Here is a 27,962-nt window from a genome sequence, read left to right on the forward strand (position 1 = left end):
CCCGCCTGGACACAGAGAGAGAGAGAGGGGGAGAGAGAGGGGGAGGGAGAGAGGGGGAGAGGGGGAGAGAGAGGGGGAGGGAGAGAGAGAGAGAGAGATGAGAGAGAGAGAGAGGTTAACACACCACACACTCTGGACCCGCCTGGACACAGAGAGAGAGAGAGGGGGAGAGAGAGGGGGAGAGAGAGGGGGAGGGAGAGAGAGAGAGGTTAACACACCACACAGGGGCGGGGAGAGAGGGGGAGGGAGAGAGGGAGGGAGAGAGAGAGGGGGAGGGAGGGAGAGAGGGGGAGGGAGAGAGAGAGGGGGAGGGAGAGAGGGAGGGAGAGAGAGAGGGGGAGGGAGGGAGAGAGGGGGAGGGAGAGAGAGAGGGGGAGGGAGAGAGGGGGAGAGGGGGAGAGAGAGGGGGAGGGAGAGAGGGGGAGAGGGGGAGAGAGAGGGGGAGGGAGAGGGGGAGGTAGGGAGAGAGGGGGAGGGAGGGAGAGAGGGGGAGGGAGAGAGGGGGAGAGGGGGAGAGAGAGGGGGAGGGAGAGAGGGGGAGAGGGGGAGAGAGAGGGGGAGGGAGAGAGGGGAGAGGGGGAGAGAGAGGGGGAGGGAGAGAGGGGGAGAGGGGGAGAGAGAGGGGGAGGGAGAGAGGGGGAGAGGGGGAGAGAGAGGGGGAGGGAGAGAGAGAGGGGGAGGGAGAGAGAGAGGGGGAGGGAGAGAGAGAGGGGGAGGGAGAGAGAGAGGGGGAGGGAGAGAGAGAGGGGGAGGGAGAGAGAGAGGGGGAGGGAGAGAGAGGGGGAGGGAGAGAGAGAGGGGGAGGGAGATGTTATAAAGAGTTTAAAGGGGCAATCTGGGATAGGTACATTTACATTTCAATTAATATACACAAAAGTATGAAAACCCCCTTCAAATTAGTGGACTCTGCTATTTCAGCCACACCCGTTGCTGACAGATGTATAAAATCGAGCACACATCCATGCAATCGCCATTGGCAGTAGAATGGCCTTACTGAAGAGCTCAGTGACTTTCAACGTGGCACCGTCACAGGATGCCACCTTTCCATCAAGTCAGTTAGTCAAATTTCTTCCCTGCTAGAGCTGCCCCGGTCAACTATAAGGGCTGTTATTGTGAAGTGGAAACGTCTAGGAGCAACAACGGCTCAGCTGCGAAGTGGTAGGCCACACAAGCTCACAGAACAGGACCGCCGAGTGCTGAAGCAGGTAAAAATCGTCTGTCCTCGGTTACAACACTCACTACCGAGTTCCAAACTGCCTTTGGACGCAACGTCAGCACAAGAACTGTGAAGCGCCAAAATGTCCGACCCTGGAAGCCTGTTTCAGACATAAGGAAGTGGATGGCGGCAAATGTTTTACTTTTAAACTCGGACAAAACAGAGATGCTAGTTCTAGGACCCAAGATACAAAGAGATCTGCTGTTTGATCTGACAGTTAATCTTGATGGTTGAACAGCCGTAAAAAAAATAAAAAAATAAAAGAAAACTGAAGGACCTCGGCGTTACTCTGGACCCTGATCTCTCTTTTGACGAACATATCAAGAATATTTCAACAACAGCTTTTCTCCATCTTCGTAACATCGCAAAAATCAGAAACTTTGTCCAAAAATGATGCAGAAAAGCTAATCCATGCTTTTGTCACTTCCAGATTAGACTACTGCAATGCTCTACTCTCCGGCTACCCGGATAAAGCACTAAATAAACTTCAGTTAGTGCTAAACACGGCTGCTAGAATCTGGACTACAACCAAAACATGTGATCATATTAATCCAGTGCTAGCCTCTCTACTCTGGCTTCCTGTTAAGGCTAGGGCTGGCCTCTCTAAACTGGCATCCTGTTAAGGCTAGGGCTGGCCTCTCTACTCTGGCTTCCTGTTAAGGCTAGGGCTGGCCTCTCTAAACTGGCTTCCTGTTAAGGCTAGGGCTGGCCTCTCTACTCTGGCTTCCTGTTAAGGCTAGGGCTGGCCTCTCTAAACTGGCTTCCTGTTAAGGCTAGGGCTGGCCTCTCTACTCTGGCTTCCTGTTAAGGCTAGGGCTGGCCTCTCTACACTGGCTTCCTGTTAAGGCTAGGCTGATTTCAAGGTTTTACTGCTAACCTACAAAGCATTACATGGGCTTGCTCCTACCTATCTCTCTGATTTGGTCCTGCCATACATACCTACACGTACGCTACGGTCACAAGACGCAGGCCTCCTTATTGTCCCTAGAATTTCTAAGCAAACAGCTGGAGGCAGGGCTTTCTCCTATAGAGCTCCATTTTTATGGAATGGTCTGCCTATCCATGAGAGACGCAGACTCAGTCTCGACTTTTAAGTCTTTACTGAAGACTCATCTCTTTAGTAGGTCCTATGATTGAGTGTAGTCTGGCCCAGGGGTGCGAAGGAGAACGGAAAGGAACTGGAGCGACAAACCGCCCTTGCTGTCTCTGCCTGGCCGGATCCCGTCTCTCCATTGGGGTTCTCTGCCTCTGACCCAAATACGGGGGCTGAGTCACTAGCTGACTGGGGCTATCCATGCCGTCCCTAGGAGCGGTGCGTCACTTGATTGGGTTGAGTCACTGACGTGATCTTCCTGTCCGGTTTGTCGCCCCCTCGGGCTCGTGCAGTGCGGTGGAGGAGATCTTTGTGGGCTATACTCAGCCTTGTCTCAGGGTAGGAGGTTGGTGGGCTATACTCAGCCTTGTCTCAGGGTAGTAGGTTGGTGGGCTATACTCAGCCTTGTCCCAGGGTAGGAGGTTGGTGGGCTATACTCAGCCTTGTCTCAGGGTAGTAGGTTGGTGGGCTATACTCAGCCTTGTCTGAGGGTAGTAGGTTGGTGGTCTGTTGATATCCCTCTGGTGGTGTGGGGGCTGTGCTTTGGCAAAGTGGGTGGGGTTATATCCTGCCTGGTTGGCCCTGTCCGGGGGTATCGTCGCACGGGGCCACAGTGTCTCCCGACCCCCCCCCCCCCCCCCCGTCTCAGCCTCCAGTATCTATGCTAGTCTGTCTATGTGCCGGGGGGCTAGTGTCAGTCTGTAATTCCTGTTTGAATTTAAGTATGCTCCTTCTAATTATCTCTCTCTCCCTCCCCTCCCGGAGGACCTGAGCCCTAGGACCATGCCTCAGGACTACCTGGCCTGATGACTCCTGGCTGTCCCCAGTCCTCTCCCTCTCTCCCTCTCTCCCTCCCCTCCCAGACGACCTGAGCCCTAGGACCATGCCTCAGGACTACCTGGCCTGATGACTCCTGGCTGTCCCCAGTCCACCTGGTCGTGCTGCTGCTCCAGTTTCAACTCTTCTGCCTGCGGCTATGGAACCCTGACCTGTTCACCGGACGTGCTACCTTGTCCCAGACCTGCTGTTTTCAACTCTCTCTCTCTCTACTGCTCCTGCTATTTCAACCTCTAAATGCACGGCTATGAAAAGCCAAGTGACATTTACTCCTGATGTACTGACCTGTTGCAACCTCTACAACCACTGTGATTATTATTTGACCCTGCTGGTCATCTATGAATGTTTGAACATCTTGAAGAACAATCTGGCCTTAAATTGCCATGTAGTCTTATAATCTCCACCCGGCACAGCCAGAAGAGGACTGGCCACCCCTCAGAGCCTGGTTCCTCTCTAGGTTTCTTCCTAGGTTCCTGCCTTTCTAGGGAGTTTTTCCTAGCCACCGTGCTTCTACATCTGCATTGCTGCTGTTTGGGGTTTTAGGCTGGGTTTCTGTATAGCACTTTGTGACATCTGCTGATGTAAAAAGGGCTTTATAAATAAATGTGATTGATTGATACGTCGGGAGCTTCATGAAATGGGTTTCCATGGCCGAGCAGCCGCACACAAGCCTAAGATCACCACGTGCAATGCCAAGAGTAGGCTGGAGTGTCCATTGGACTCTGGAGCAGTGGAAACGCGTTCTCTGGAGTGATGAATCACGCTTCACCACCTGGCAGTCCGACGGAAGAATCTGGGTTTGGCGGATGCCAGGAGAACGCTACCAGCCAGAATGCATAGTGCCAACTGTAAAGTTTGGTGGAGGAGGAATAATGGTCTGGAGCTGTTTTTCATTGTTCAGGCCCCTTAGTTCCAGTGAAGGGAAATCTTAAGGCTATAGCATACAATTACATTTTATTTGCCACATGCGCCGAATACTTACAAGCCCTTAACCAACAATGCAGTTTTAAGAAAAATAATTATTACGTAAAAAATTGATAAGTAAAAAAATTTAAAAAATAAAGAGCAGCAGTAAAATAAATAGCAGTAGGGAGGCATAGGGCTATATACAGAGGCTATATACAGGGGCTATATACAGAGGATATATACAGGGGCTATATACAGGGGCTATATACAGAGGCTATATACAGAGGCTATATACAGAGGCTATATACAGGGGCTATATACAGGGGCTATATACAGAGGCTATATACAGGGGCTATATACAGAGGCTATATACAGAGGCTATATACAGGGGCTATATACAGAGGCTATATACAGGGGCTATATACAGAGGCTATATACAGAGGCTATATACAGGGGCTATATACAGAGGCTATATACAGAGGCTATATACAGGGGGTACCGGTACAGAGTCAATGTAAGGGGCACAGGTTAGTCGAGGTAATTGAGGTAATATGTACGTGTAGGTAGAGTTAAAGTGACTATGCATAAATAATAAACAGAGAGTAGCAGCAGCGTAAAAGAGGGGATGTGGTGGGGGGTACAATGCAAATAGTCTGGGTAGCCATGATTAGCTGTTCACGAGTCTTACGGCTTGGGGGCAAAAGCTGTTAAGAATCCTTTTGGACCTACACTTGGCACTCCGGTACCGCTTGCCGTGCGGTATCAGAGAGAACAGTCTATGACTAGGGTGGCTGGAGACAATTTTTAGGGCCTTCCTATGACACCTCCTGGTATATAGGTCCTGGATGGCAGGAAGCTTGGCCCCAGTGATGTACTGGGCCGTACGCACTACCCTCTGTAGTGCCTTCTGGACGGAGGACGAGCAGTTGCCATACCAAGCAGTGATGCAACCAGTCAGAATGCTCTCGATGGTGCAGCTGTATAATTTGTTGAGGATCTGAGGACCCATGCCAAATCTTTTCAGTCTCCTGAGGGGGAATAGGCTTTGTCGTGCCCTCTTCACGACTGTCTTGGTGTGTTTGGACCATGATAGTTTGTTGGTGATGTGGACACCAAGGAACTTGAAGCTCTCAACCTGTTCCATTACAGCCCGGTCGATGAGAATAGGGGCGTGCTCGGCCCTCTTATTTTTCCTGTAGTCCACAATCATCTCCTTTGTCTTGATCACGTTGAGGGAGAGGTTGTTGTCCTGGCACCACACAGCCAGGTCTCTGACAGCCTCCCTATAGGCTGTCTCATCGTTGTCGGTGATCAGGCCTACCACTGTTGTGTCGTCTGCAAACTTAATGATGGTGTTGGAGTCGTGCCTGGCCATGCAGTCATGGGTGAACAGGGAGTACAGGAGGGGATTGAGCACGCACCCCTGAGGGGCCCCCGTGTTGAGGATCAGCGTAGCAGATGTGTTGTTACCTACCCTCACCACCTGGGGGCGGCCCGTCAGGAAGTCCAGGATCCAGTTGCAGAGGGAGGTGTTTAGTCCCAGGGTCATTAGCTTAACGATGAGCGTTGAGGGCACTATGGTGTTGAACGCTGAGCTGTAGTCAATGAATAGCATTATCACGTATGTGTTCCTCTTGTCCAGGTGGGAAAGGGCAGTGTGGAGTGCAATAGAGATTGCATCATCTGTGGATTTGTTGGGGCGGTATGCAAATTGGAGTGGGTCTAGGGTTTCTGGGATAATGGTGTTGATGTGAGCCATGACCAGCCTTTCAAAGCACTTCATGGCTACAGACGTGAGTGCTACGGGTCGGTAGTCATTTAGGCAGGTTATCTTAGTGTCCTTGGGCACGGGGACTATGGTGGTCTGCTTGCAACATGTTGGTATTACAGACTCAGACAGGGACATGTTGAAAATGTCAGTGAAGACACTTGCCAGTTGGTCAACGCATGCTTGGAGTACGCGTCCTGGTAATCCGTCTGGCCCTGCGGCCTTGTGAATGTTGACCTGCTTAAAGGTCTTACTCACATCTGCTACGGAGAGCGTGATCACATAGTCATCCGGAACAGCTGATGCGCTCATGCACGTTTCAGTGTTGCTTGCCTCGAAGCGAGCATAGAAGTGATTTAGCTCGTCTGGTAGGCTTGTGGTAGGCTTGTGTCACTGGGCAGCTCGCGGCTGTGCTTCCCTTTGTAGTCTGTAATAGTTTTCAAGCCCTGCCACATCCGACGAGCGTCAGAGCCAGTGTAGTACGATTCAATCTTAGTCCTGTATTGACTCTTTGCCTGTTTGATGGTTCGTCGGAGGGCATAGCAGGATTTCTTATAAGCGTCCGGGTTAGAGTCCCGCTCCTTGAAAGCGGCAGCTCTACCCTTTAGCTCAGTGCGGATGTTGCTTGTAATCCATGGCTTCTGGTTGGGATATGTACGTACGGTCACTGTGGGGACGATGTCATCGATGCACTTATTGATGAAGCCAGTGACTGATGTGGTGTACTTCTCAATGCCATCGGAAGAATCCCGGAACATATTCCAGTCTGTGCAGCAGTCCTGTAGCTTAGCATCTGTGTCATCTGGCCACTTCCTTATTAACCGAGTCACTGGTCCTTCCTGCTTTAGTTTTTGCTTATAAGCAGGAATCAGGAGGATAGAGTTATGGTCAGATTTGCCAAATGGAGGGCGAGGGAGAGCTTTGTATGCGTCTCTGTGTGTGGAGAAAAGGTGGTCTAGAGTTTTTTTTTCCTCTGGTTGCACATTTAACATGCTGATAGAAATTAGGCAGAACGGATTTAAGTTTCCCTGCATTAAAGTACCCGGCCACTAGGAGCGCTGCCTCTGGATGAGCGTTTTCCTGTTTACTTATTGCCTTATACAGCTCATTGAGTGCAGTCTTAGTGCCAGCATCGGTTTGTGGTTGTAAATAGACAGCTATGAAAAATATAGATGAAAACTATCTTGGTAAATAGTGTGGTCTACAGCTTATCATGAGATACTCTACCTCAGACAAGCAAAACCTTGAGACTTCCTTAATATTAGGTTTACAAATATACACAGACCGCCACCCCTTGTCTTACCGGAGTCAGCCGTTCTATCCTGCCGATGTAGCGTATATCCCGCCAGCTGTATGTTATCCATGTCGTCGTTCAGCCACGACTCGGTGAAACATAAGATATTACAGTTTTTAAATGTCCTGTTGGTAGGATATCCGTGATCGTAGGTCATCTATTTAGTTTTCCAATGATTGTACGTTGGCTAAACGATTCTGTGCTTCCAACTTTGTGGCATCAGTTTAGGGAAGGACCGTTCCTGTTTTAGCATGACAATCCCCCCCGTGCACAAAGCGAGGTCCACACAGAAATGGTCTGTTGAGGCCTCCCGAGTGGCGCAGCGGTCTAAGGCACTACAGACCCGGGTTTGATCACAGGCTGTGTCGCAGCCAGCCGCGATGGGGAGACCCATGAGGCAGCGCACAATTGGCCCAGTGTCGTCCAGGTTATGGGAGGGTTTGGCCGGCCGGGATGTCCTTGTCCCATCACGCTCGTGGCGGGCCGGGCGCATGCACGCTGACTCCGACACATTGGTGCGGCTGGCTTCCGAGTTAAGTGAGCTGTGTGTCAAGAAGCAGCGCGGATTGGCAGGGTCATGTTTCGGAGGACGCATGGCTCTTGACTTTCGCCTCTCCCGAGTCCGCAGCGATGGGACAAGACCGTAACTACCAATTGGGGAGAAAAAGGGGTGTGAAAAAGGGGGGTAAAAAAGTTTACAAAAAACAAATAATGGTTTGTCGAAATCGGTGTGGAAGAACTTGACTGTCCTCCACAGAGCCCTGGCCTCAACCCCATCGAACACCTTTGGGATGAATTGGAACGCCGACTGCGAGCCAGGCCTAATCGCCCAACATCAGTGCCCAACCTCACTAATGCTCGTGGCTGAATGGAAGCAAGTCCCCGCAGCAATGTGGAAAGCCTTCCCAGAAGAGTGGAGGCTGTTATAGCAGCAAAGGGGGGACCAACTCCATTTGAATGCCCATGATTTTGGAATGAGATGTTGGATGAGCAGGTGTCCACATACTTTTGGTCATGTAGTGTATATAGTGAGTGATTCTATAAGAATATCACTTAGAATTCAACTGTCTTACTTCATCAGAACCCAACATAGAAGCTTGTTTTGTTTTACTAAACAAACACTGTATAGACTCGAAAAATTGTTAGAACTAATGTTGATATCACAGATGGTTAAGTCCTTGCATCCATGGCTTCGTCTACGAATTTCAGCGGTTACATTACTCATTACATTTCATTTGGCTGTTTAGCAAAAAAAACATGTCCGACTCCCCAACTGTCCCTTTAATATACTGTAAATATCATTTGACTCCAGTCTGAGATGGAATATAAGGTAAACTCTACAGAGACTTCATCACTAGTTAACACAAATAAACATCTGTAGCGATGGGGGGGAAAAAATCGATAGTTACATATCAGGGTTTATTTGTTTATTATTTCTGATGATATATCGTATCGTTTTGACAATATCATAATATGATTTATGTCCTAATTGGCTGCACTCCAGTACTTCTCCTTCAGCTTCTTTTGAAATAGGGAGCCAGTTTTTACATTTACGTCATTTAGCAGACGCTCTTATCCAGAGCGACTTACAAATTGGTGCATTCTTTTTATTTTTTGGGGGTGGGTTAAGGGGGGGTAGAAGGATTACTTTATCTTATCCCAGGTATTCCTTAAAGAGGTGGGGTTTCAAATGTCTCCGGAAGGTGGTGAGTGACTCCGCTGTCCTGGCGTCGTGAGGGAGCTTGTTCCACCATTGGGGTGCCAGAGCAGCGAACAGTTTTGACTGGGCTGAGCGGGAACTGTGCTTCCGCAGAGGAAGGGGAGCCAGCAGGCCAGAGGTGGATGAACGCAGTGCCCTCGTTTGGGTGTAGGGACTGATCAGAGCCTGAAGGTACGGAGGTGCCGTTCCCCTCACAGCTCCGTAGGCAAGCACCATGGTCTTGTAGCAGATGCGAGCTTCAACTGGAAGCCAGGAGCGGGGTGACGTGAGAAAACATGGGAAGGTTGAACACCAGACGGGCTGCGGCATTCTGGATGAGTTGTAGGGGTTTATTGGCACAGGCAGGGAGTTTGTTTTCCATGACTGATCAAATCTAGTTCTCAAGCTCTCTCGTCTCTCTGCAGCAGATGGTGAACAACATGTTTGGAACATCAAATCTCAATAAAATCACAGTATCAAATCGCAAAACATATAGAATCGTGAGAATCGCAGTACATATCGTATTGGCACCTAAGTATCGTATCGTGAGGTCCCTGGCAATTCCCAGCCCTAATAATCTGTTCACACACACACACACACACACAAGCGCACTAACACATGACACAAGTGTTGTGATAAAGTTCATCGCCAAATTCGGCCATCGCCACTGCCAGCCTCTCCACCAATCACGAAACAGGACACGCTGTGCTGCCACAGAGTAGAGGACCGAGTATTCCACTGTGGAAAGTTTTCAGAATGAGCATGAAGACGTTCCAAGATGGAAGAGAGAGTGTGTGTGTGTGTTGTTCCGATTACCATATTCCCATAATTCCTGTGCGCAGTAGGCTGTGATGTCACAGGGGGTAGAATTTGCTCGGGGGCGCATTCCATTCCCAGACAAATGTGTGTTCGTTCTTCCTAAATGTGTGTGTGGGAGAGGAGTGAGGGGTGCTGAGAAGGGTTTCTCCACGTCACCTGATCCTAACGAGCTCCCCTTAACGGATAAACGGAAACAGAATCACAGCACTACCACCTCTCCTTGTTAACCATGTCAGCCTCGTTTACAGGCTGTAATATTAGGTAACTTCACTAGGTCTAACACTGTACTGCTCTACAGGCACACAGAAGCAATCATGTGCGACATTCTGCACACGCTTGGAATATTTCACTGGAATACACTTAACATATAATACACTGAAACCTCTGACAGGTTGGAAACACAGGAAGTCTTCTAGAGTGACAGGCTTCACCGAATGACTTTAGAATCACCAGATACCTGGACCTCTCTGCTGCTAAAACTGTCCTAGTGAGTGAAGACAGGTGTGTGTGTGTGTTTAGCCCGTGTGTGTGTGTGTGTGTGTAGCCCGTGTGTGTGTTTGGGAGAGTGATAGAAGACTATTAGTTATAGTGCCTTCAGAAAGTATTCATACCCCTTCACTTATTCCACATGTTGTTGTTACAGCCTGAATTCAAAATGGATTCAATTGTTGTTGTTTTTTTTTACCCCATAATGAGAAAGTGAAAACATATATATATATATATATATGTTTTAATGAAATACAGAAATCTCTCATTCACATACAGTGTGGAGAACAAGTATTTGATACACTGCCGATTTTGCAGGTTTTCCTACTTACAAAGCATGTAGAGGTCTGTAATTTTTATCAATAATGATCAATATTTGCACATTATTATTTTTAAAATTCTTCAAGCTCCGTCAAGTTGGTTGTTGATCATTTCTAGACAGACATTTTCAAGTCTTGCCATCGATTTTCAAGCCAATTTAATTCAAAACTGTAGCTAGGCCACTTAAGAACCTTCAATGTAGTCTTGGTAAGCAACTCCAGTGTAGATTTGGTGTGGGTGTATTGATACACTACCCAAAGTGTAATTAATAACTTCACCATGCTCAAAGGGATATTCAATGTCTGCATTTTTTTTACCCATCTACCAATAGGTGCCCTTCTTGGCGAGGGATTGGAAAATCTCCCTGGTCTTTGTGGTTGAATGTGTGTTTGAAATTCACTGCTCGACTGAGGGACCTTACAGTTTATTGTATGTGTGGGGTACAGAGATGAGGTAGTTATTCAAAAATCATTACCGCACACAGAGTTCATGCAACTTACGTGACTTGTTAAGCACATTTTTAATCCTTAACTTGTTTAGGCTTGCCATAACAAAGGGGTTGAATACTTATTGACTCAAGACATTTCAGCCGTTCATTTTCTATTTGTAAACATTTCTAAAAACATAATTCCACTTTGACATTATGGGGTATTGTGTGTAGACCAGTGACACAAAATCGCAATGTCATCCCTTTTAAATGCTGTAACAACAACATGTGGAAAAAGTAAAGGAGTGTGAATACTTTCCTCCTGATAGTTCCTAAATCTGAAGACGAAAAGAGAGAAGAAGAGCGGGAGAAAGATCGAAAGAGAGAGAGGGGGGAGGGGAGAGAAGGAGAGGAGGGGAGAGAAGGAGAGGAGGGGAGAGAAGGAGAGGAGGGGAGAGAAGGAGAGGAGGGGAGAGAAGGAGAGGAGGAAAGGAGGGGAGAGAAGGAGAGGAGTGGAGAGAAGGAGAGGGGGAAGGGGAGAGAAGGAGAGGAGGGGAGAGAAGGAGAGGAGGGAAGAGAAGGAGAGGAGGGGAGAGAAGGAGAGGAGGGGAGAGGAGGGGAGAGAAGGAGAGGAGTGGAGAGAAGGAGAGGAGTGGAGAGAAGGAGAGGAGGGGAGAGGAGAGGAGTGGAGAGAAGGAGAGGAGGGGAGAGAAGGAGAGGAGGGGAGAGAAGGAGAGGAGGGGGGAGGGGAGAGAAGGAGAGGAGGGGAGAGAAGGAGAGGAGGGGAGAGAAGGAGAGGAGGGGAGAGAAGGAGAGGAGTGGAGGAGGGGAGAGAAGGAGAGGAGGGGAGAGAAGGAGAGGAGTGGAGGAGGGGAGAGAAGGAGAGGAGGGGAGAGTAGGAGAGGAGTGGAGAGAAGGAGAGGAGGGGAGAGAAGGAGAGGAGTGGAGAGAAGGAGAGGAGGGGAGAGAAGGAGAGAAGGGGAGAGTAGGAGAGGAGTGGAGAGAAGGAGAGGAGGGGAGAGAAGGAGAGGAGTGGAGAGAAGGAGAGAAGGAGAGGAGTGGAGAGAAGGAGAGAAGGTCACAGACTGTCACAAAACCTCCCCCCAACACACAAACAGACCCCCCCTCTGTCTCCGTACCTGTAGTTTGTTGGTTGTCGCAGTGACACGGTGACATTCCTTGCTGCAGCTGTGGTTACCACAGGTCAAGGTTCGACCACACACACGCTTACAGGAGAAAGGCCCTCGACGGTGGCACGGGACAGGGCTCACCTAATACACACACACACACACACACACACACACACACACACACACGTTAAAAACGCCATCAACCCCAATAATAAACATCAACACGCAGCACACACACATCTCCATCACACAAATTCATATTTCTACTGGATTTATTTATTATGGATCCCCATTAGTTCCTGCCAAGGCAGCAGCTACTCTTCCTGGGGTTTATTATGGATCCCCATTAGTTCCTGCCAAGGCAGCAGCTACTCTTCCTGGGGTTTATTATGGATCACCATTAGTTCCTGCCAAGGCAGCAGCTACTCTTCCTGGGGTCCAGCAACATTAAGGCAGTTATACAATTTAAGATATTACATGACATTACATTTCATAACACTTTACACAACACATTAAGTGTGTTCCCTCAGGCCACTACTCCACTACCACATATCTACAATATAACATCCATGTGTACATGTGTGTGGAGTGTGTGTCTGTGCCTGTATGTGTGTGTCTCTTCAGAGTCCCCACTGTTCCATAAGGTTTATTTTTATGTGTTTTTTAAATCTGATTCTACTGCTTGTATCAGTTACCTGATGTGGAATAGAGTTCCATGTAGTCATGGCTCTATGTAGTACTGTGTGTCTCCCATAGTCTGTTCTGGACTTGGGGACTGTGAAGAGACCTCTGGTGGCATGTCTTGTGGGGTATGCATGGGTGTCCGAGCTGTGTGGTAGTAGTTTAAACAGACCTCTGTGCACCTTATGGTAGGGATTAAATGAGCTGCCAGCCGTGCTGCCCTGTTCTGAGCCAATTGTAATTTTCCTAAGTCCCTCTTAATTTTCCTAAATCCGTCTTTGTGGCACCTGACCACACGACTGAACAGTTGTCCAGGTACGACAAAACTAGGGCCTGTAGGACCTGCCTTGTTGATAGTGCTGTTAAGAAGGCAGAGCAGCTCTTTATTATGGACAGACTTCTCCCCATCTTAGCTACTGTTGTATCAATATGTTTTGACCATGACAGTTTACAATCCAGGGTTACTCCAAGCAGTTTAGTCTCCTCACATTATTTATTACAAGATTTAGTTGAGGTTTAGGGTTTAGTGAATGATTTGTCACAAATACAATGCTTTAAGTTTTAGAAATATTTAGGACTAACTTATTCCTTGCCACCCACTCTGAAACTAACTGCAGCTCTTTGTTAAGTGTTGCAGTCATTTCAGTCGCTGTAGTAGCTGACGTGTATAGTGTTGAGTCATCCACATACATAGACACTCTGGCTTTACTCAAAGCCAGTGGCATGTCGTTAGTAAAGATTGAAAAAAGTAAGGGGCCTAGACAGCTGCCCTGGGGAATTCCTGTTTCTACCTGGATTTTGTTGGAGAGGCTTCCATTAAAGAACACCCTCTGTGTTCTGTTAGACAGGTAACTCTTTAACCACAATATATCAGGGGGTGTAAAGCCATAACACATACGTTTTTCCAGCAGCAGACTAAGATCGATAATGTCAAAAGCCGCACTGAAGTCTAACAAAACAGCCCCCACAATCTTTTTATCATCAATTTCTCTCAGCCAATCATCAGTCATTTGTGTAAGTGCTGTGCTTGCTGAGGTATCATGGTAACACGAAGCAGTCTAAATTTCCTGAGGAAAACAGTCCTAATTTTAGAAACAAGCAGCCTTATATTGTCACCCAGAATCCTGTTTGTTTTCCAAGCTACAGTATATCACACTATGTTACATACACTAGGTTTTAAAGAACCAAAGAGATTAGTCTGCTTTGGAACATACTGGTACCATGACAACCCTCACACACAATATACAGAGGCCTGTTACTGCCCTGTTGGTCCTCTGCTCTCCTCTCATCAACAGCTTTGCACAGCTCTGTGGCAACGCCCCCACAAACACATCGAGCCAGACTACGTAAGGGAACTCGTACAATGCTCGCAATAGCCCAAGCTAAAGGAAAGTGCTTTTTTCCAGTGTGTGTGTGAGTTATTTTTTTTTATTGTGTTCCTTGTGTTCCTCCGCCAGCTGCTGACGGGAGACACCGACTCGATGCCGAAAACTTCAGAACTCAAGAGCTCGGATACTTTTGTCAACACCTGCTACCAACTAGCCAGCTAGCTAGCTAGCTAGGTTGCAATGGAGTCCGCTTTACCTGGAATAGCTAACGAACGTTTCCAGCGCTGTAGAAGGCTAGCTAGCTAGGTTGCAATGGAGTCCGCTTTACCTGGAATAGCTAACGAACGTTTCCAGCGCTGTAGAAGGCTAGCAAGCCAGGTTGCAATGGAGTCCGCTTTACCTGGGACTGCCTGCGTCTGGGACTGCCTGCGTCTGGGACTGCCTGCGTCTGGGACTGCCTGCGTCTGGGACTGCCTGCGTCTGGGACTGCCTGCGTCTGGGACTGCCTGCGTCTGGGACTGCCTGCGTCTGGGACTGCCTGCGTCTGGGACTGCCTGCGTCTGGGACTGCCTGCGTCTGGGACTGCCTGCGTCTGGGACTGCCTGCGTCTGGGACTGCCTGTGTCTGGGACTGCCTGTGTATGGGACTGCCTGGGTCTGGGACGGCGGTGCTGACTCCAACTACGCTGACTCCAGCAGTGGCTTCGTCATCGAGTTCGGCTCCTTTCCCTCTCTCTGGATCTGACGGGACACTTTAGTACTAACTACCCTGGTAGGTTGACTGATAACCTGAACCAGGTTGACTGATAACCTGAACCAGGTTGCCTGATAACCTGAACCAGGTTGCCTGATAACCTGAACCAGGTTGCAGGCACTGGTTACAGTTAGAAGCTTTTTCTTGAGTGGGCAGCCTGATGAAAGCCAGTCAATATTTAAAATCACCCAGAAAGTATACCTCTCTGTTGATATCACATACATTATCAAGCATTTAACACATATTATCCAGATACTGACTGTTAGCACTTGGTGGTCTATAGCAGCTTCCCACCAGAATGGGCTTTAGGTGAGGCAGATGAACCTGTAGCCATATCACTTCAACAGTATTTAACATGAGATCCTCTCTAAGGTTCTGAATATAAACAGCAACACCTCCACCGTTGGCATTTCTATATTTTCTGTAAATGTTATAACCTTGTATTGCTACCACTGTATCCTCAAAGGTATTATCTAAGTGAGTTTCAGAGATAGTCAGAATATGAATGTCATCTGTTACTAGCAAATTATTGATTTCATGAACTTTGTTTCTTAAGCTACAACGTGGGCTATTTTGAGCACTTTTCTTCTGGGATGCTTACTTGTTTTTATTGCTTTACTGGGAAGCTTAGCAGCAGTAGATATTCTCATGTTAGTGCAGGGTGAGCTGCACACAGTGGCCTTCCTCCTCGGGCACACCACCTCAGTGCTAACAGTGTAACTTTGGTTCATAGGCACATGATTACTGCATCCAATAGCTGTGGGATCAGCAGAGGCATTCAGGGCAGTTAGAGGAACATAAATTAGGTTACTTATATTGTGTCTTCCAATGCCCCTGGGATAATGTACATTTGCTGAAGCATTATGATAACTCAGCGACACAATGGTAGGGATTAGCTGAGCTGGGCTTGGGTCATTGATAAGTCATTGTCTCAACGCAGCCTTATAATGCTGTGAAAGGATCCAGGAACCCAAATGATTTGGGTGGATCCCATCCTCCTTATAAGACGAGCTTTGTTTCCAGAAGGTATCGAAATTGTCAATAAATATTACACCTACAGAGCTGCAATTGTCTCGTAGCCAGTTATGGAGGGCTAAAAGTCTGCTGGACCATTCAATGCCATGATTTAGGGAGGGCAGAGGGCCAGATATTATGGGGTGTTTGTTGGTGTCAAGTAGAGACCCAATCAGTTCTTTAAAATCCATCTTCTGAGCTGCCCTTCATAATGTCATTGAATCCCACATTAACTATGATTTCCTGATGCTGGTTTAAAATGTTTGGGAGCAGCTTATTGATGTCCTGTACTCGTGCTCCTGGATACCACAATGTTTTTGCTCCAGGGACTGAGACATTTCTTATCATTGAACTGCCCAATACAACGGCCGGAGAAGGCAATTGAGAAATACCCCCATTCCAATACAACAGACAGAAGACAGAACAGAACAGAACAGAACAGAACAGAGCAGAGAGCTCTGAAGGTGAACATGAGTTTGCTTTTTGTCTATGTGTCCCTACTAAAGAAGGGGGAGTGTGTGTGTGTGTGTGTGTGTGTGTGTGTGTGTGTGTGTGTGTGTGTGTGTGTGTAGTGAATACTAAAGCAGTCTAAATGGGATAAATGAGAAGAGTGTATTAGAGATCAGAACAGATAACCTTGAGATAGAGACGGACAGAGGGAGGGAGGGAGGGGGAGAGAGGGATGGGGGGGAGAGGGAGAGAGAAACAGAAGAGAAAGAGAAAAACAGGGCCTATGTTTTTATTGTTAATGCTATAAGTTGAGGAGTAACAACATCCTGAACATGTGACATTGATGTATGACCTCTCTCTCTCTCTCTCCCTCCCTCTCTCTCTCCCTCTCTCTCTCCCTCCCTCCCTCCCGCTCCCCCACACTCCCTCTCCCCCACCCTCCCTCCCTCCCTCCCTCCTCTCTCTCCCCCTCCCTCTCTCTCTCCCATGTTTTCACAAGAACACTCTGTTAATGTTCTTCCTGTTTTGTTTTGCTAGGCTCCCATTGGTTGAAAGGTCAGAGAGAGAGAAAGCTAGAAAGAGGGATGACATGACATTTAGAAATGAGGAAAGGAGTGAAGGAGGAATGGGAAAAACAAACAAGACTTCTGCTGGTCTGACAACCTTTAGGTTATCACCGGAGAGATGGAGGGAGGGAGGGAGACACGGTGAGGGGAGGGAGGGAGACACGGTGAGGGGAGGGAGGGAGGGAGGGAGGGAGACACGGTGAGGGGAGGGAGGGAGGGAGACACGGTGAGGGGAGAGGGAGAGATGGAGAGAGACACGGTGAGGGGAGAGGGAGAGATGGAGAGAGAGAGAGTGAAGGGAGAGAGAGTGAGAGGCGAGAGAGAGTGAGGGGCGAGATGGAGATGGAGAGAGACACAGTGAGGGGAGAGGAGAGAGACACAGTGAGGGGAGAGGAGAGACACAGTGAGGGGAGAGGAGAGAGACACAGTGAGGGGAGAGGAGAGAGACACAGTGAGGGGAGAGGAGAGAGACACAGTGAGGGGAGAGGAGAGAGACAGTGAGGGGAGAGGGAGAGAGACAGTGAGGGGAGAGGAGAGAGAGACAGTGAGGGGAGAGGAGAGAGACACAGTGAGGGGAGAGGGAGAGAGACACAGTGAGGGGAGAGGAGAGAGACACAGTGAGGGGAGAGGAGAGAGACACAGTGAGGCGAGAGGGAGAGAGAGACAGTGAGGCGAGAGGGAGAGAGACACAGTGAGGGGAGAGGGAGAGAGACAGTGAGGCGAGAGGGAGAGAGACACAGTGAGGGGAGAGGGAGAGAGACAGTGAGGGGAGAGGGAGAGACACAGTGAGGGGAGAGGAGAGAGACACAGTGAGGGGAGAGACACAGTGAGGGGAGAGGGAGAGAGACAGTGAGGGGAGAGGAGAGAGACAGTGAGGGGAGAGAGACAGTGAGGCGAGAGGGAGAGAGACACAGTGAGGGGAGAGGAGAGAGACACAGTGAGGGGAGAGGAGAGAGACACAGTGAGGGGAGAGGAGAGAGACAGTGAGGGGAGAGGGAGAGAGACAGTGAGGGGAGAGGGAGAGAGACAGTGAGGGGAGAGGAGAGAGACACAGTGAGGGGAGAGGAGAGAGACACAGTGAGGGGAGAGGAGAGAGACACAGTGAGGGGAGAGGGAGAGAGACAGTGAGGGGAGAGGGAGAGAGACAGTGAGGGGAGAGGAGAGAGACACAGTGAGGGGAGAGGGAGAGACACAGTGAGGGGAGAGGAGAGAGACACAGTGAGGGGAGAGGGAGAGAGACAGTGAGGGGAGAGGAGAGAGACAGTGAGGGGAGAGGGAGAGAGACACAGTGAGGCGAGAGGGAGAGAGACAGTGAGGGGAGAGGAGAGAGACAGTGAGGGGAGAGATGGAGAGAGACAGTGAGGGGAGAGATGGAGAGAGACAGTGAGGGGAGAGGGAGAGAGACAGTGAGGGGAGAGGAGAGAGACAGTGAGGGGAGAGATGGAGAGAGACAGTGAGGGGAGAGGGAGAGAGACAGTGAGGGGAGAGATGGAGAGAGACAGTGAGGGGAGAGGAGAGAGACACAGTGAGGCGAGAGGGAGAGAGACACAGTGAGGCGAGAGGAGAGAGACACAGTGAGGGGAGAGGGAGAGAGACAGTGAGGGGAGAGGAGAGAGACAGTGAGGGGAGAGACACAGTGAGGGGAGAGATGGAGAGAGACAGTGAGGGGAGAGATGGAGAGAGACAGTGAGGGGAGAGGGAGAGAGACAGTGAGGGGAGAGGGAGAGAGACAGTGAGGGGAGAGATGGAGAGAGACAGTGAGGGGAGAGATGGAGAGAGACAGTGAGGGGAGAGGGAGAGAGACAGTGAGGGGAGAGGGAGAGAGACAGTGAGGGGAGAGATGGAGAGAGACAGTGAGGGGAGAGATGGAGAGAGACAGTGAGGGGAGAGGGAGAGAGACAGTGAGGGGAGAGGGAGAGAGACAGTGAGGGGAGAGGGAGAGAGACAGTGAGGGGAGAGGGAGAGAGACAGTGAGGGGAGAGGGAGAGAGACACAGTGAGGGGAGAGATGGAGAGAGACAGTGAGGGGAGAGATGGAGAGAGACAGTGAGGGGAGAGGGAGAGAGACAGTGAGGGGAGAGGGAGAGAGACAGTGAGGGGAGAGGGAGAGAGACAGTGAGGGGAGAGGGAGAGAGACACAGTGAGGGGAGAGATGGAGAGAGACAGTGAGGGGAGAGGGAGAGAGACAGTGAGGGGAGAGGGAGAGAGACAGTGAGGGGAGAGGGAGAGAGACAGTGAGAGATGTGGAAAGTAAGTTTCATTACCTCATGCTCTCCAAGACAGGCCCTGCACAGAGAGGAAAAACGAGTTCAGTCTCTCCTCTCAATTCAAATTCAATTTAAGGGCTTTATTGGCATGGGAAACATATGTTAACATTGCCAAAGCAAGTGAAAAAGATAATAAACAAAAGTGAAATAACCAATAAATATTAACAGTAAACATTACACTCAGAAGTTTCAAAAGAATAAAGACATTTCAAATGTCATATTATGTCTATATACAGTGTTGTAACAATGTGCAAATAGTTAAAGTACAAAAGGGAAAATAAATTACATAAATATGGGTTGTATTTACAATGGTGTTTGTTCTTCACTGGTTGCCCTTTTCTTGTGGCAACAGGTCACAAATCTTGCAGCTGTGATGGCACACTGTGGTTTTTCACCCAGTAGATAAGGGAGTTTATCAAAATTGGGTTTGTTTTCTAATTCTTTGTGGATCGGTGTAATTTGAGGGAAATGTGTGTCTCTAATATGGTCATACATTTGGCAGGAGGTTAGGAAGTGCAGCTCAGTTTCCACCTCATTTTGTGGGCAGTGTGCACATAGCCTGTCTTCTCTTGAAAGCCAGGTCTGCCTACGGCGGCCTTTCTCAATAGCAAGGCTATGCTCACTAAGTCTGTACATAGTCAAAGCTTTCCTTAAGTTTGGGTCAGTCACAGTGGTCAGGTATTCTGCCACTGTGTACTCTCTGTTTAGGGCCAAATAGCATTCTAGTTTGCTCTGTTTTTTTGTTAATTCTTTCCAATGTGTAAAGTAATTCTCTTTTTATTTTCTCATGATTTGGTTGGGTCTAATTGTGTTGCTGTCCTGGGGCTCTGTGGGGTCTGTTTGTGTTTGTGAACAGAGCCCCAGGACCAGCTTGCTTAGGGGACTCTTCTCCAGGTTCATCTCTCTGTAGGTGATGGCTTTGTTATGGAAGGTTTGGGAATCACTTCCTTTTAGGTGGTTGTAGAATTTAACGGCTCTTTTCTGGATTTTGATCATTAGCGGGTATCGGGCCTAATTCTGCTCTGCATGCATTATTTGGTGTTTTGCATTGTAGACGGAGGATGTTTTAGCAGAATTCTTCATGCAGAGTCTCAATTTGGTGTTTGTCCCATTTTGTGAATTCTTGGTTGGTGAGCGGACCCCAGACCTCAGAACCATAAAGGGCAATCGGTTCTATAACTGATTCAAGTATTTTTAGCCAGATCCTAATTGGTATGTCAGATTTTATGTTCCTTTTGATGGCATAGAAGGCCCTTCTTGCCTTGTCTCTCAGATCGTTCACAGCTTTGTGGAAGTTACCTGTGGCGCTGATGTTTAGGCCGAGGTATGTATAGTTTTTTGTGTGCTCTAGGGCAACGGTGTCTAGATGGAATTTGTATTTGTGGTCCTGGCAACTGGACCTTTTTTGGAACACCATTATTTTTGTCTTACTGAGATTTACTGTCAGGGCCCAGGTCTGACCGAATCTGTGCAGAAGATCTAGGTGCTGCTGTAGGCCCTCCTTGGTTGGGGACAGAAGCACCAAATCATCAGTGTTACGGATACAGGTATCCTGTGTCTTTTTCCTCTCCTTCTGTCCTGTATGTTCCTGATTGGTGGTCGTTGGGGTGTCTGCTGATTGCTGAGGTGGACCAATCAGTGGACATTCCTCTGCATTGCACCACCTGTTTCTGGTTTTTCAATCACACATCCCATTGTTTAAAAGCCGGTCATTTGTGTTTGTAGAGAGAGACTATTTTCCGTATGCGAGTATGGATACTGTGGTGTCCTGTGTTTTGTGTACTCACTCATTTGCTGGTTACTCTGTTTGGTAACTTTGTTGTGTGTTTCTGGGAAAAGGGGAGTTTAAGCAAGTTGCCCTTGGGCATACATTACCCGTAGGAAGAAAACTGTCTAAAAACACTAGTTAGACCTGAGCGGACCACCCACTGTAATATTTGTATGATTAGCAGTAGCTTAGCGGTTCTTGAGGCAGGTGTTTTACACTATTGTTTCATTTCTTGGGTCCTGCTCAGCCCTTTTTCCCAAACCTTTACCGTGTGTTCAAAAATAAACCTTTTATGTTTTGACGGTAGTTTAAGGTTGTCGTGTAGTTTTTGTTCTCACTGTTCCATGTCACGATTCTGATTTGCATGAATGATGTTACGGGTCCCACCCTAGACGTTTAAAGCCACGGGGTTCGTAACATAATGTGTCTCGTCAGCAAACAGAAGACATTTGACTTCAGATTCTAGTAGGGTGAGGCCGGGTGCTGCAGACTGTTCTAGTGCCCTCGCCAATTTCTTGATATATATGTTGAAGAGTGTGGGGCTTAAACTGCATCCCTGTCTCACCCCACGACCCTGTGGAAAGAAATGTGTGTGTTTTTTGCCAATTTTTACCACACACTTGTTGTTTGTGTACATGGATTTTATAATGTCGTATGTTTTTCCCCCAAAACCACTTTCCATCAATTTGTATAGCAGACCCTCATGCCAAATTGAGTCAAAAGCTTTTTTGAAATCAACAAAGCATGAGAATACTTTGCCTTTGTTTTGGTTTGTTTGTTTGTCAGTTAGGGTGAATACGTGGTCTGTCGTACGGTAATTTGGTAAAAAGCCAATTTGACATTTGCTCAGTACATTGTTTTCACTGAGGAAATGAACTAGTCTGCTGTTAATGATAATGCAGAGGATTTTCCCAAGGTTGCTGTTGACGCATATCCCACGGTAGTTATTGGGGTCAAATTTTTCTCCACTTTTGTGGATTGGGGTGATCAGTCCTTGGTTCCAAATATTGGGGAAGATGCCAGAGCTAAGGATGATGTTAAAGAGTTTAAGTATAGCCAATTGGAATTTGTGGTCTGTATATTTTATCATTTCATGTAGGATACCATCAACACCACAGGCCTTTTTGGGTTGGAGGGTTTGTATTTTGTTCTGTAGTTCATTCAATGTAATTGGAGAATCCAGTGGGTTCTGGTAGTCTTTAATAGCTGATTCTAAGATTTGTATTTGATCATGTATATGTTTTTGCTGTTTGTTCTTTGTTATAGGGCCAAAAAGATTGGAGAAGTGGTTTACCCATACATCTCCGTTTTGGATAGATAACTCTTCGTGTTGTTTGTTTAGTGATTTACAATCTTCCCAGAAGTGGTTAGAGTCTATGGGTTCTTCAATTACATTGAGCTGATTTCTGACATGCTGTTCCTTCTTTTTCCGTAGTGTATTTCTGTATTGTTTTAGTGATTCACCATAGTGAAGGCGTAGGCTCAGGTTTTCTGGGTCTCTATGTTTTTGGTTGGATAGGTTTCTCAATTTCTTTTAGGTTTTTGCATTCTTTATCAAACCATTTGTCATTGTTGTTACTTTTCTTCGGTTTTCTGTTAGAGGTTTTTAGATTTGATAGGGAAGCTGAGAGGTCAAATATACTGTTTAGGTTTTCTACTGCCAAATTTACACCTTCATTATTATTTTGTCCAGGAAGTTGTCTAAAGGGGATTGAATTTGTTGTTGCCTAATTGTTTTCTGGTAGGTTTCGACACTACTTTCCTTCCAGCTATAGCATTTCTTAATATTATTCAGTTCCTTTGGCTTTGATGCCTCAAGATTGAGTATTGCTCTGTTCAAGTAGACTGTGATTTTCTCTCTCTCTCTCTCTCTCTCTCTGCAGTGACGCAGTCTAGGATCATACCACACCAGCGTGACCCCCGCACCGGTGGCCAACAGTGACACACAGATCAGTGTGTTGCCAATGAAAGAATGGTGTGTTTTGGAGCTACACCACCCCACAACACACACACCACACCAGTTACTAGTTGAGTGTTTGCTTTCACATCAACTAACTTGGCTGCCTACTGCAGTGGTCTGGACACCACATGGTAGAAACAGTTAGCTTTGTTATGGTGTGTGTGTGTCTGTGAGTGTGTGTCTGTGACTGTGTGTGTGTGACTGTGTGTGTGTGTGTGTGTGTGTGTGTGTGTGTGACGTGTGTGTGTGTGTGTGTGTGTGTGTGTGTGTGTGTGTGTGTGTGTGTGTGTGTGTGTGTCTGTGACTGTGTGTGTGTGTCTGTGACTGTGTGTGTGTGTCTGTGACTGTGTGTGTGTCTGTGACTGTGTGTGTGTGTGTCTGTGACTGTGTGTGTGTCTGTGACTGTGTGTGTGTGTGTGTGTGTGTGTGACATACGTGGGTATAGGGACCACACAGGGTGGGCAGGGGAGAGCTTTACGGACAAACGCTGGTTCTGACGACTGCTCCCATGGACCGGCTAGGACCTGCAAAACAACACACAGGGAGGGATGTAGGAGTCTAGTGTAAACATTCTGAATCAGCCCTTATATAACTAATGTAAGTAACTTATATAACTAAATGATATAGTCACAACACTAAGGCTGTGCCCTAACACAACTAGCACCCTATTATATATAGAGCACTATTTTAGAAAATACGGTGCCGTTTGGGATTTTACATAAATAATCAAAAATAACCACAAAGCCAGCCAAACACAATGACTGACGAACTAGACTGACAAACTAGACTGACGAACTAGACTGACGAACTAGACTGACGAACTAGACTGACGAACTAGACTGACGAACTAGACTGACGAACTAGACTGACGAACTAGACTGACGAACTAGACTGACGAACTAGACTGACGAACTAGACGGACGAACTAGACGGACGAACTAGACTGACGAACTAGACTGACGAACTAGAGAGAGATCAGGGAAAGAGGCCAATATGACTCAGATCTGTATCTGGTATTTTTTTTATCTCTGCTATAGCATCTATGAATAACATATGGCTGACTAGCAGTCTCCTGACAGATCTCACAACGCTCATATGATACAGCAATCTGATGCCCAACAGCAGAGTTGATGACCTGGCAATTCTGAAACTGTCCTGGCAGCAAGACTCACCCTGTCGCTGGTCTTCACCATAACTTGGTCATGGCAGGGTTGGGGACAGAGGTGTTGGCATCGTGGCAGAGCCAGGAGACAGGCCTGGTGACAGGGAGGGCAGGGACCAGGGTGGCAGCGATGGGTCTCTCTGCTGGGGTGGTGGCAGGACGGGGGAGACCTGGGAGGGGGGAGGGATGATCATATCTCAAAACAAATACAACAATGGAAATCACAACCAATATATCACAAAGTGTGTAGTGTGTGTGTATATATATATATATATATATACATACACTACCAGTCAAAAGTTTGGACACACTTTCTCATTCAAGGGTTTTTCTTTATTTTTACTATTTTCTACACTGTAGAATAAAAGTGAAGACATCAAAACTATGAAATAACACATATGGAATCATGTAGTAACCCAAAAAAGTGTTAAATCAAAATGTGGCACCCTTTGCCTTGATGACAGCTTTACAAGGTCTCGGCCGCCCGGCCAAACAGAGCAATTGGGGGAGAAGGGCCTTGGTCAGGGCGGTGACCAAGAACCCAATGGTCACTGACAGAGCACCAGAGTTTCTCTGTGGAGAACCTTCCAGAAGGACAACCATCTTTGCAGCACTCCACCAATCAGGCCTTTATGGTAGAGTGACCAGACGGAAGCCACTCCTCAGTAAAAGGCACATGACAACCCACTTGGAGTTTGCCAAAAGGCACCTAAAGGACTTTCAGACCATGAGAAACAAGATTCTCTGGTCTGACAAAACCAAGATTGAACTCTTTGGCCTGAATGCCAAGCGTCATGTCTGGAGGAAACCTGGCACCATCCCTACGGTGAAGCATGGTGGTGGCAGCATCATGCTGTGGGGATGTTTTTCAGTGGCAAGGACTGGGAGACTAGTCAGGATCGAGGGAAAGATGAACGGCGCAAAGTACAGAGAGATCCTTGATGAAAACCTGCTCCAGAGCGCTCAGGACCTCAGACTGGGGCGAAGGTTCACCTTCCAACAGGACAACGACCCTAAGCACACAGCCAAGACAAAGCAGGAGTGGCTTCAGGACAAGTCTCTGAATGTCCTTGAGTGGCCCAGCCAGAGCCTGGACTTGAACCCGATCGAACATCTCTGGAGAGACATGAAAATAGTTGTGCAGCGACGCTCCCCATCCAACCTGACAAAGCTTGAGAGGATCTGCAGAGTGGAGTGAGAGAAACTCACCAAAAACAGGTGTGCCAAGCTTGTAGTGTCATACCCTAGAAGACTCGAGGCTGTAATCGCTGCCAAAGGTGCTTCAACAAAGTACTGAGTAAAGGGTCTGAATACTTATGTAATATTTAAATGTTTTTTACATTTGCAAAAATGTATAAAAACCTGTTTTTGCTTTGTCATTATGGGGTATTGTGTGTAGATTGATAAGGGGTAGGGGAAAAAATGCCTACATTTTAGAAAAAGGTTGTAACGTAACAAAATATGGAAAAGTCACAGGGTCTGAATACTTTCCGAATGCACTGTCTGTATGTACAGCACCAGTCTTTTGGCAATATCTTCAGAACGTGTGTGTCGTCCTGTGTGTGTCGTCCTGTGTGTGTGTGTGTGTGTCGTCCTGTGTGTGTGTGTGTGTGTCGTCCTGTGTGTGTGTGTGTGTGTCGTCCTGTGTGTGTGTGTGTGTGTCGTCCTGTGTGTGTGTGTGTGTGTGTGTGTCGTCCTGTGTGTGTGTGTGTGTGTCGTCCTGTGTGTGTGTGTGTGTGTCGTCCTGTGTGTGTGTGTGTGTGTGTGTCGTCCTGTGTGTGTGTGTGTGTCGTCCTGTGTGTGTGTGAGTGTCGTCCTGTGTGTGTGTCGTCCTGTGTGTGTGTGTGTCGTCCTGTGTGTGTGTGTGTCGTCCTGTGTGTGTGTGTGTCGTCCAGTGTGTGTGTGTGTCGTCCTGTGTGTGTGTGTGTCGTCCTGTGTGTGTGTGTGTCGTCCTGTGTGTGTGTGTGTCGTCCTGTGTGTGTGTCGTCCTGTGTGTGTGTCGTCCTGTGTGTGTGTGTGTGTGTGTGTGTCGTCCTGTGTGTGTGTGTGTCGTCCTGTGTGTGTGTGTGTCGTCCTGTGTGTGTGTGTGTCGTCCTGTGTGTGTGTTGTCCTGTGTGTGTGTCGTCCTGTGTGTGTGTGTGTGTGTGTCGTCCTGTGTGTGTGTGTGTGTGTGTGTGTTACCTGCACAGTTCTTTACAGCGTGGCGGCTTGGTACTCCTCTCCCTCCCACAGGGAACCGTCAGAGAGGTGGAGCCACACACACACTTTACCTCCACAGTCTCTGGACAGGGGTAGCAGCTACCTGTAACACACACATTCAACACACACACTTTACCTCCACAGTCTCTGGACAGGGGTAGCAGCTACCTGTAACACACACACTTTACCTCCACAGTCTCTGGACAGGGGTAGCAGCTACCTGTAACACACACACTTTACCTCCACAGTCTCTGGACAGGGGTAGCAGCTACCTGTAACACACACATTCAACACGGAAAGCGGAAATCTATTTGGGGAATAATAAATTAACATATAGCAAGTGATTCTTGAAGTACAGAAGTTAGAAATGTCTCATGAGCTTAGTTCAACTAAAATATAACCTTGTTTTACTCATTTGTTTGTAAAGAAACACTGTATAACCTGAAAATAAAACATGGTTAGAACTATCATGGATGGCCATTCCTTTCCTCCACAGGGTTAACCCTAACCCTAACTATCATGGATGGCCATTCCTTTCCTCCACAGGGTTAACCCTAACCCTAACTATCATGGATGGCCATTCCTTTCCTCCACAGGGTTAACCCTAACCCTAACTATCATGGATGGCCATTCCTTTCCTCCACAGGGTTAACCCTAACTATCATGGATGGCCATTCCTTTCCTCCACAGGGTTAACCCTAACCCTAACTATCATGGATGGCCATTCCTTTCCTCCACAGGGTTAACCCTAACCCTAACTATCATGGATGGCCATTCCTTTCCTCCACAGGGTTAACCCTAACCCTAACTATCATGGATGGCCATTCCTTTCCTCCACAGGGTTAACCCTAACCCTAACTATCATGGATGGCCATTCCTTTCCTCCACAGGGTTAACCCTAACCCTAACTATCATGGATGGCCATTCCTTTCCTCCACAGGGTTAACCCTAACCCTAACTATCATGGATGGCCATTCCTTTCCTCCACAGGGTTAACCCTAACCCTAACTATCATGGATGGCCATTCCTTTCCTCCACAGGGTTAACCCTAACCCTAACTATCATGGATGGCCATTCCTTTCCTCCACAGGGTTAACCCTAACCCTAACTATCATGGATGGCCATTCCTTTCCTCCACAGGGTTAACCCTAACCCTAACTATCATGGATGGCCATTCCTTTCCTCCACAGGGTTAACCCTAACCCTAAATATCATGGATGGCCATTCCTTTCCTCCACAGGGTTAACCCTAACTATCATGGATGGCCATTCCTTTCCTCCACAGGGTTAACCCTAACCCTAACTATCATGGATGGCCATTCCTTTCCTCCACAGGGTTAACCCTAACCCTAACTATCATGGATGGCCATTCCTTTCCTCCACAGGGTTAACCCTAACCCTAACTATCATGGATGGTCATTCCTTTCCTCCACAGGGTTAACCCTAACCCTAACTATCATGGATGGCCATTCCTTTCCTCCACAGGGTTAACCCTAACCCTAACTATCATGGATGGCCATTCCTTTCCTCCACAGGGTTAACCCTAACCCTAACTATCATGGATGGTCATTCCTTTCCTCCACAGCCCCGTATACATTTCTCCATTCCCATGAACCAAAACAGTGGTGGGGGGCTTTGTTTTTGTTTGAACTGCAGATTACCCCATCATCTCAATGGTGTTAGTTAGTATACACAGAGCTGATGGTGTTAGTTAGTATACACAGAGCTGATGGTGTTAGTTAGTATACACAGAGCTGATGGTGTTAGTTAGTATACACAGAGCTGATGGTGTTAGTTAGTATACACAGAGCTGATGGTGT

General features: G+C 47.8%; 1 protein-coding gene across 1 annotated transcript in view; it reads right to left on the minus strand.

The window, feature by feature from the left end:
• Nucleotides 1-115: 115 nt before the first annotated feature.
• Nucleotides 116-27,962, minus strand: part of nfxl1 (nuclear transcription factor, X-box binding-like 1) — a gene marked incomplete at its 3' end in the record, with an annotated part of 58,104 nt that continues 30,257 nt past the window's right edge. Inside the window, exons 13-18 of the mRNA XM_084190501.1 lie at nucleotides 26,126-26,246; nucleotides 23,955-24,114; nucleotides 23,218-23,306; nucleotides 19,052-19,073; nucleotides 12,006-12,137; nucleotides 116-142 (exon numbers count right to left, since the gene is read on the minus strand). Of these exons, the coding sequence (XP_084046627.1) occupies nucleotides 116-142; nucleotides 12,006-12,137; nucleotides 19,052-19,073; nucleotides 23,218-23,306; nucleotides 23,955-24,114; nucleotides 26,126-26,246 (551 nt within the window). The remainder of the gene's footprint in view (nucleotides 143-12,005; nucleotides 12,138-19,051; nucleotides 19,074-23,217; nucleotides 23,307-23,954; nucleotides 24,115-26,125; nucleotides 26,247-27,962) is intronic.

The sequence above is a fragment of the Coregonus lavaretus genome, assembly GCF_964263955.1.
Source record: "Coregonus lavaretus genome assembly, contig: HAP1_SCAFFOLD_328, whole genome shotgun sequence".
NCBI classification, from domain to species: Eukaryota; Metazoa; Chordata; class Actinopteri; order Salmoniformes; family Salmonidae; genus Coregonus; species Coregonus lavaretus.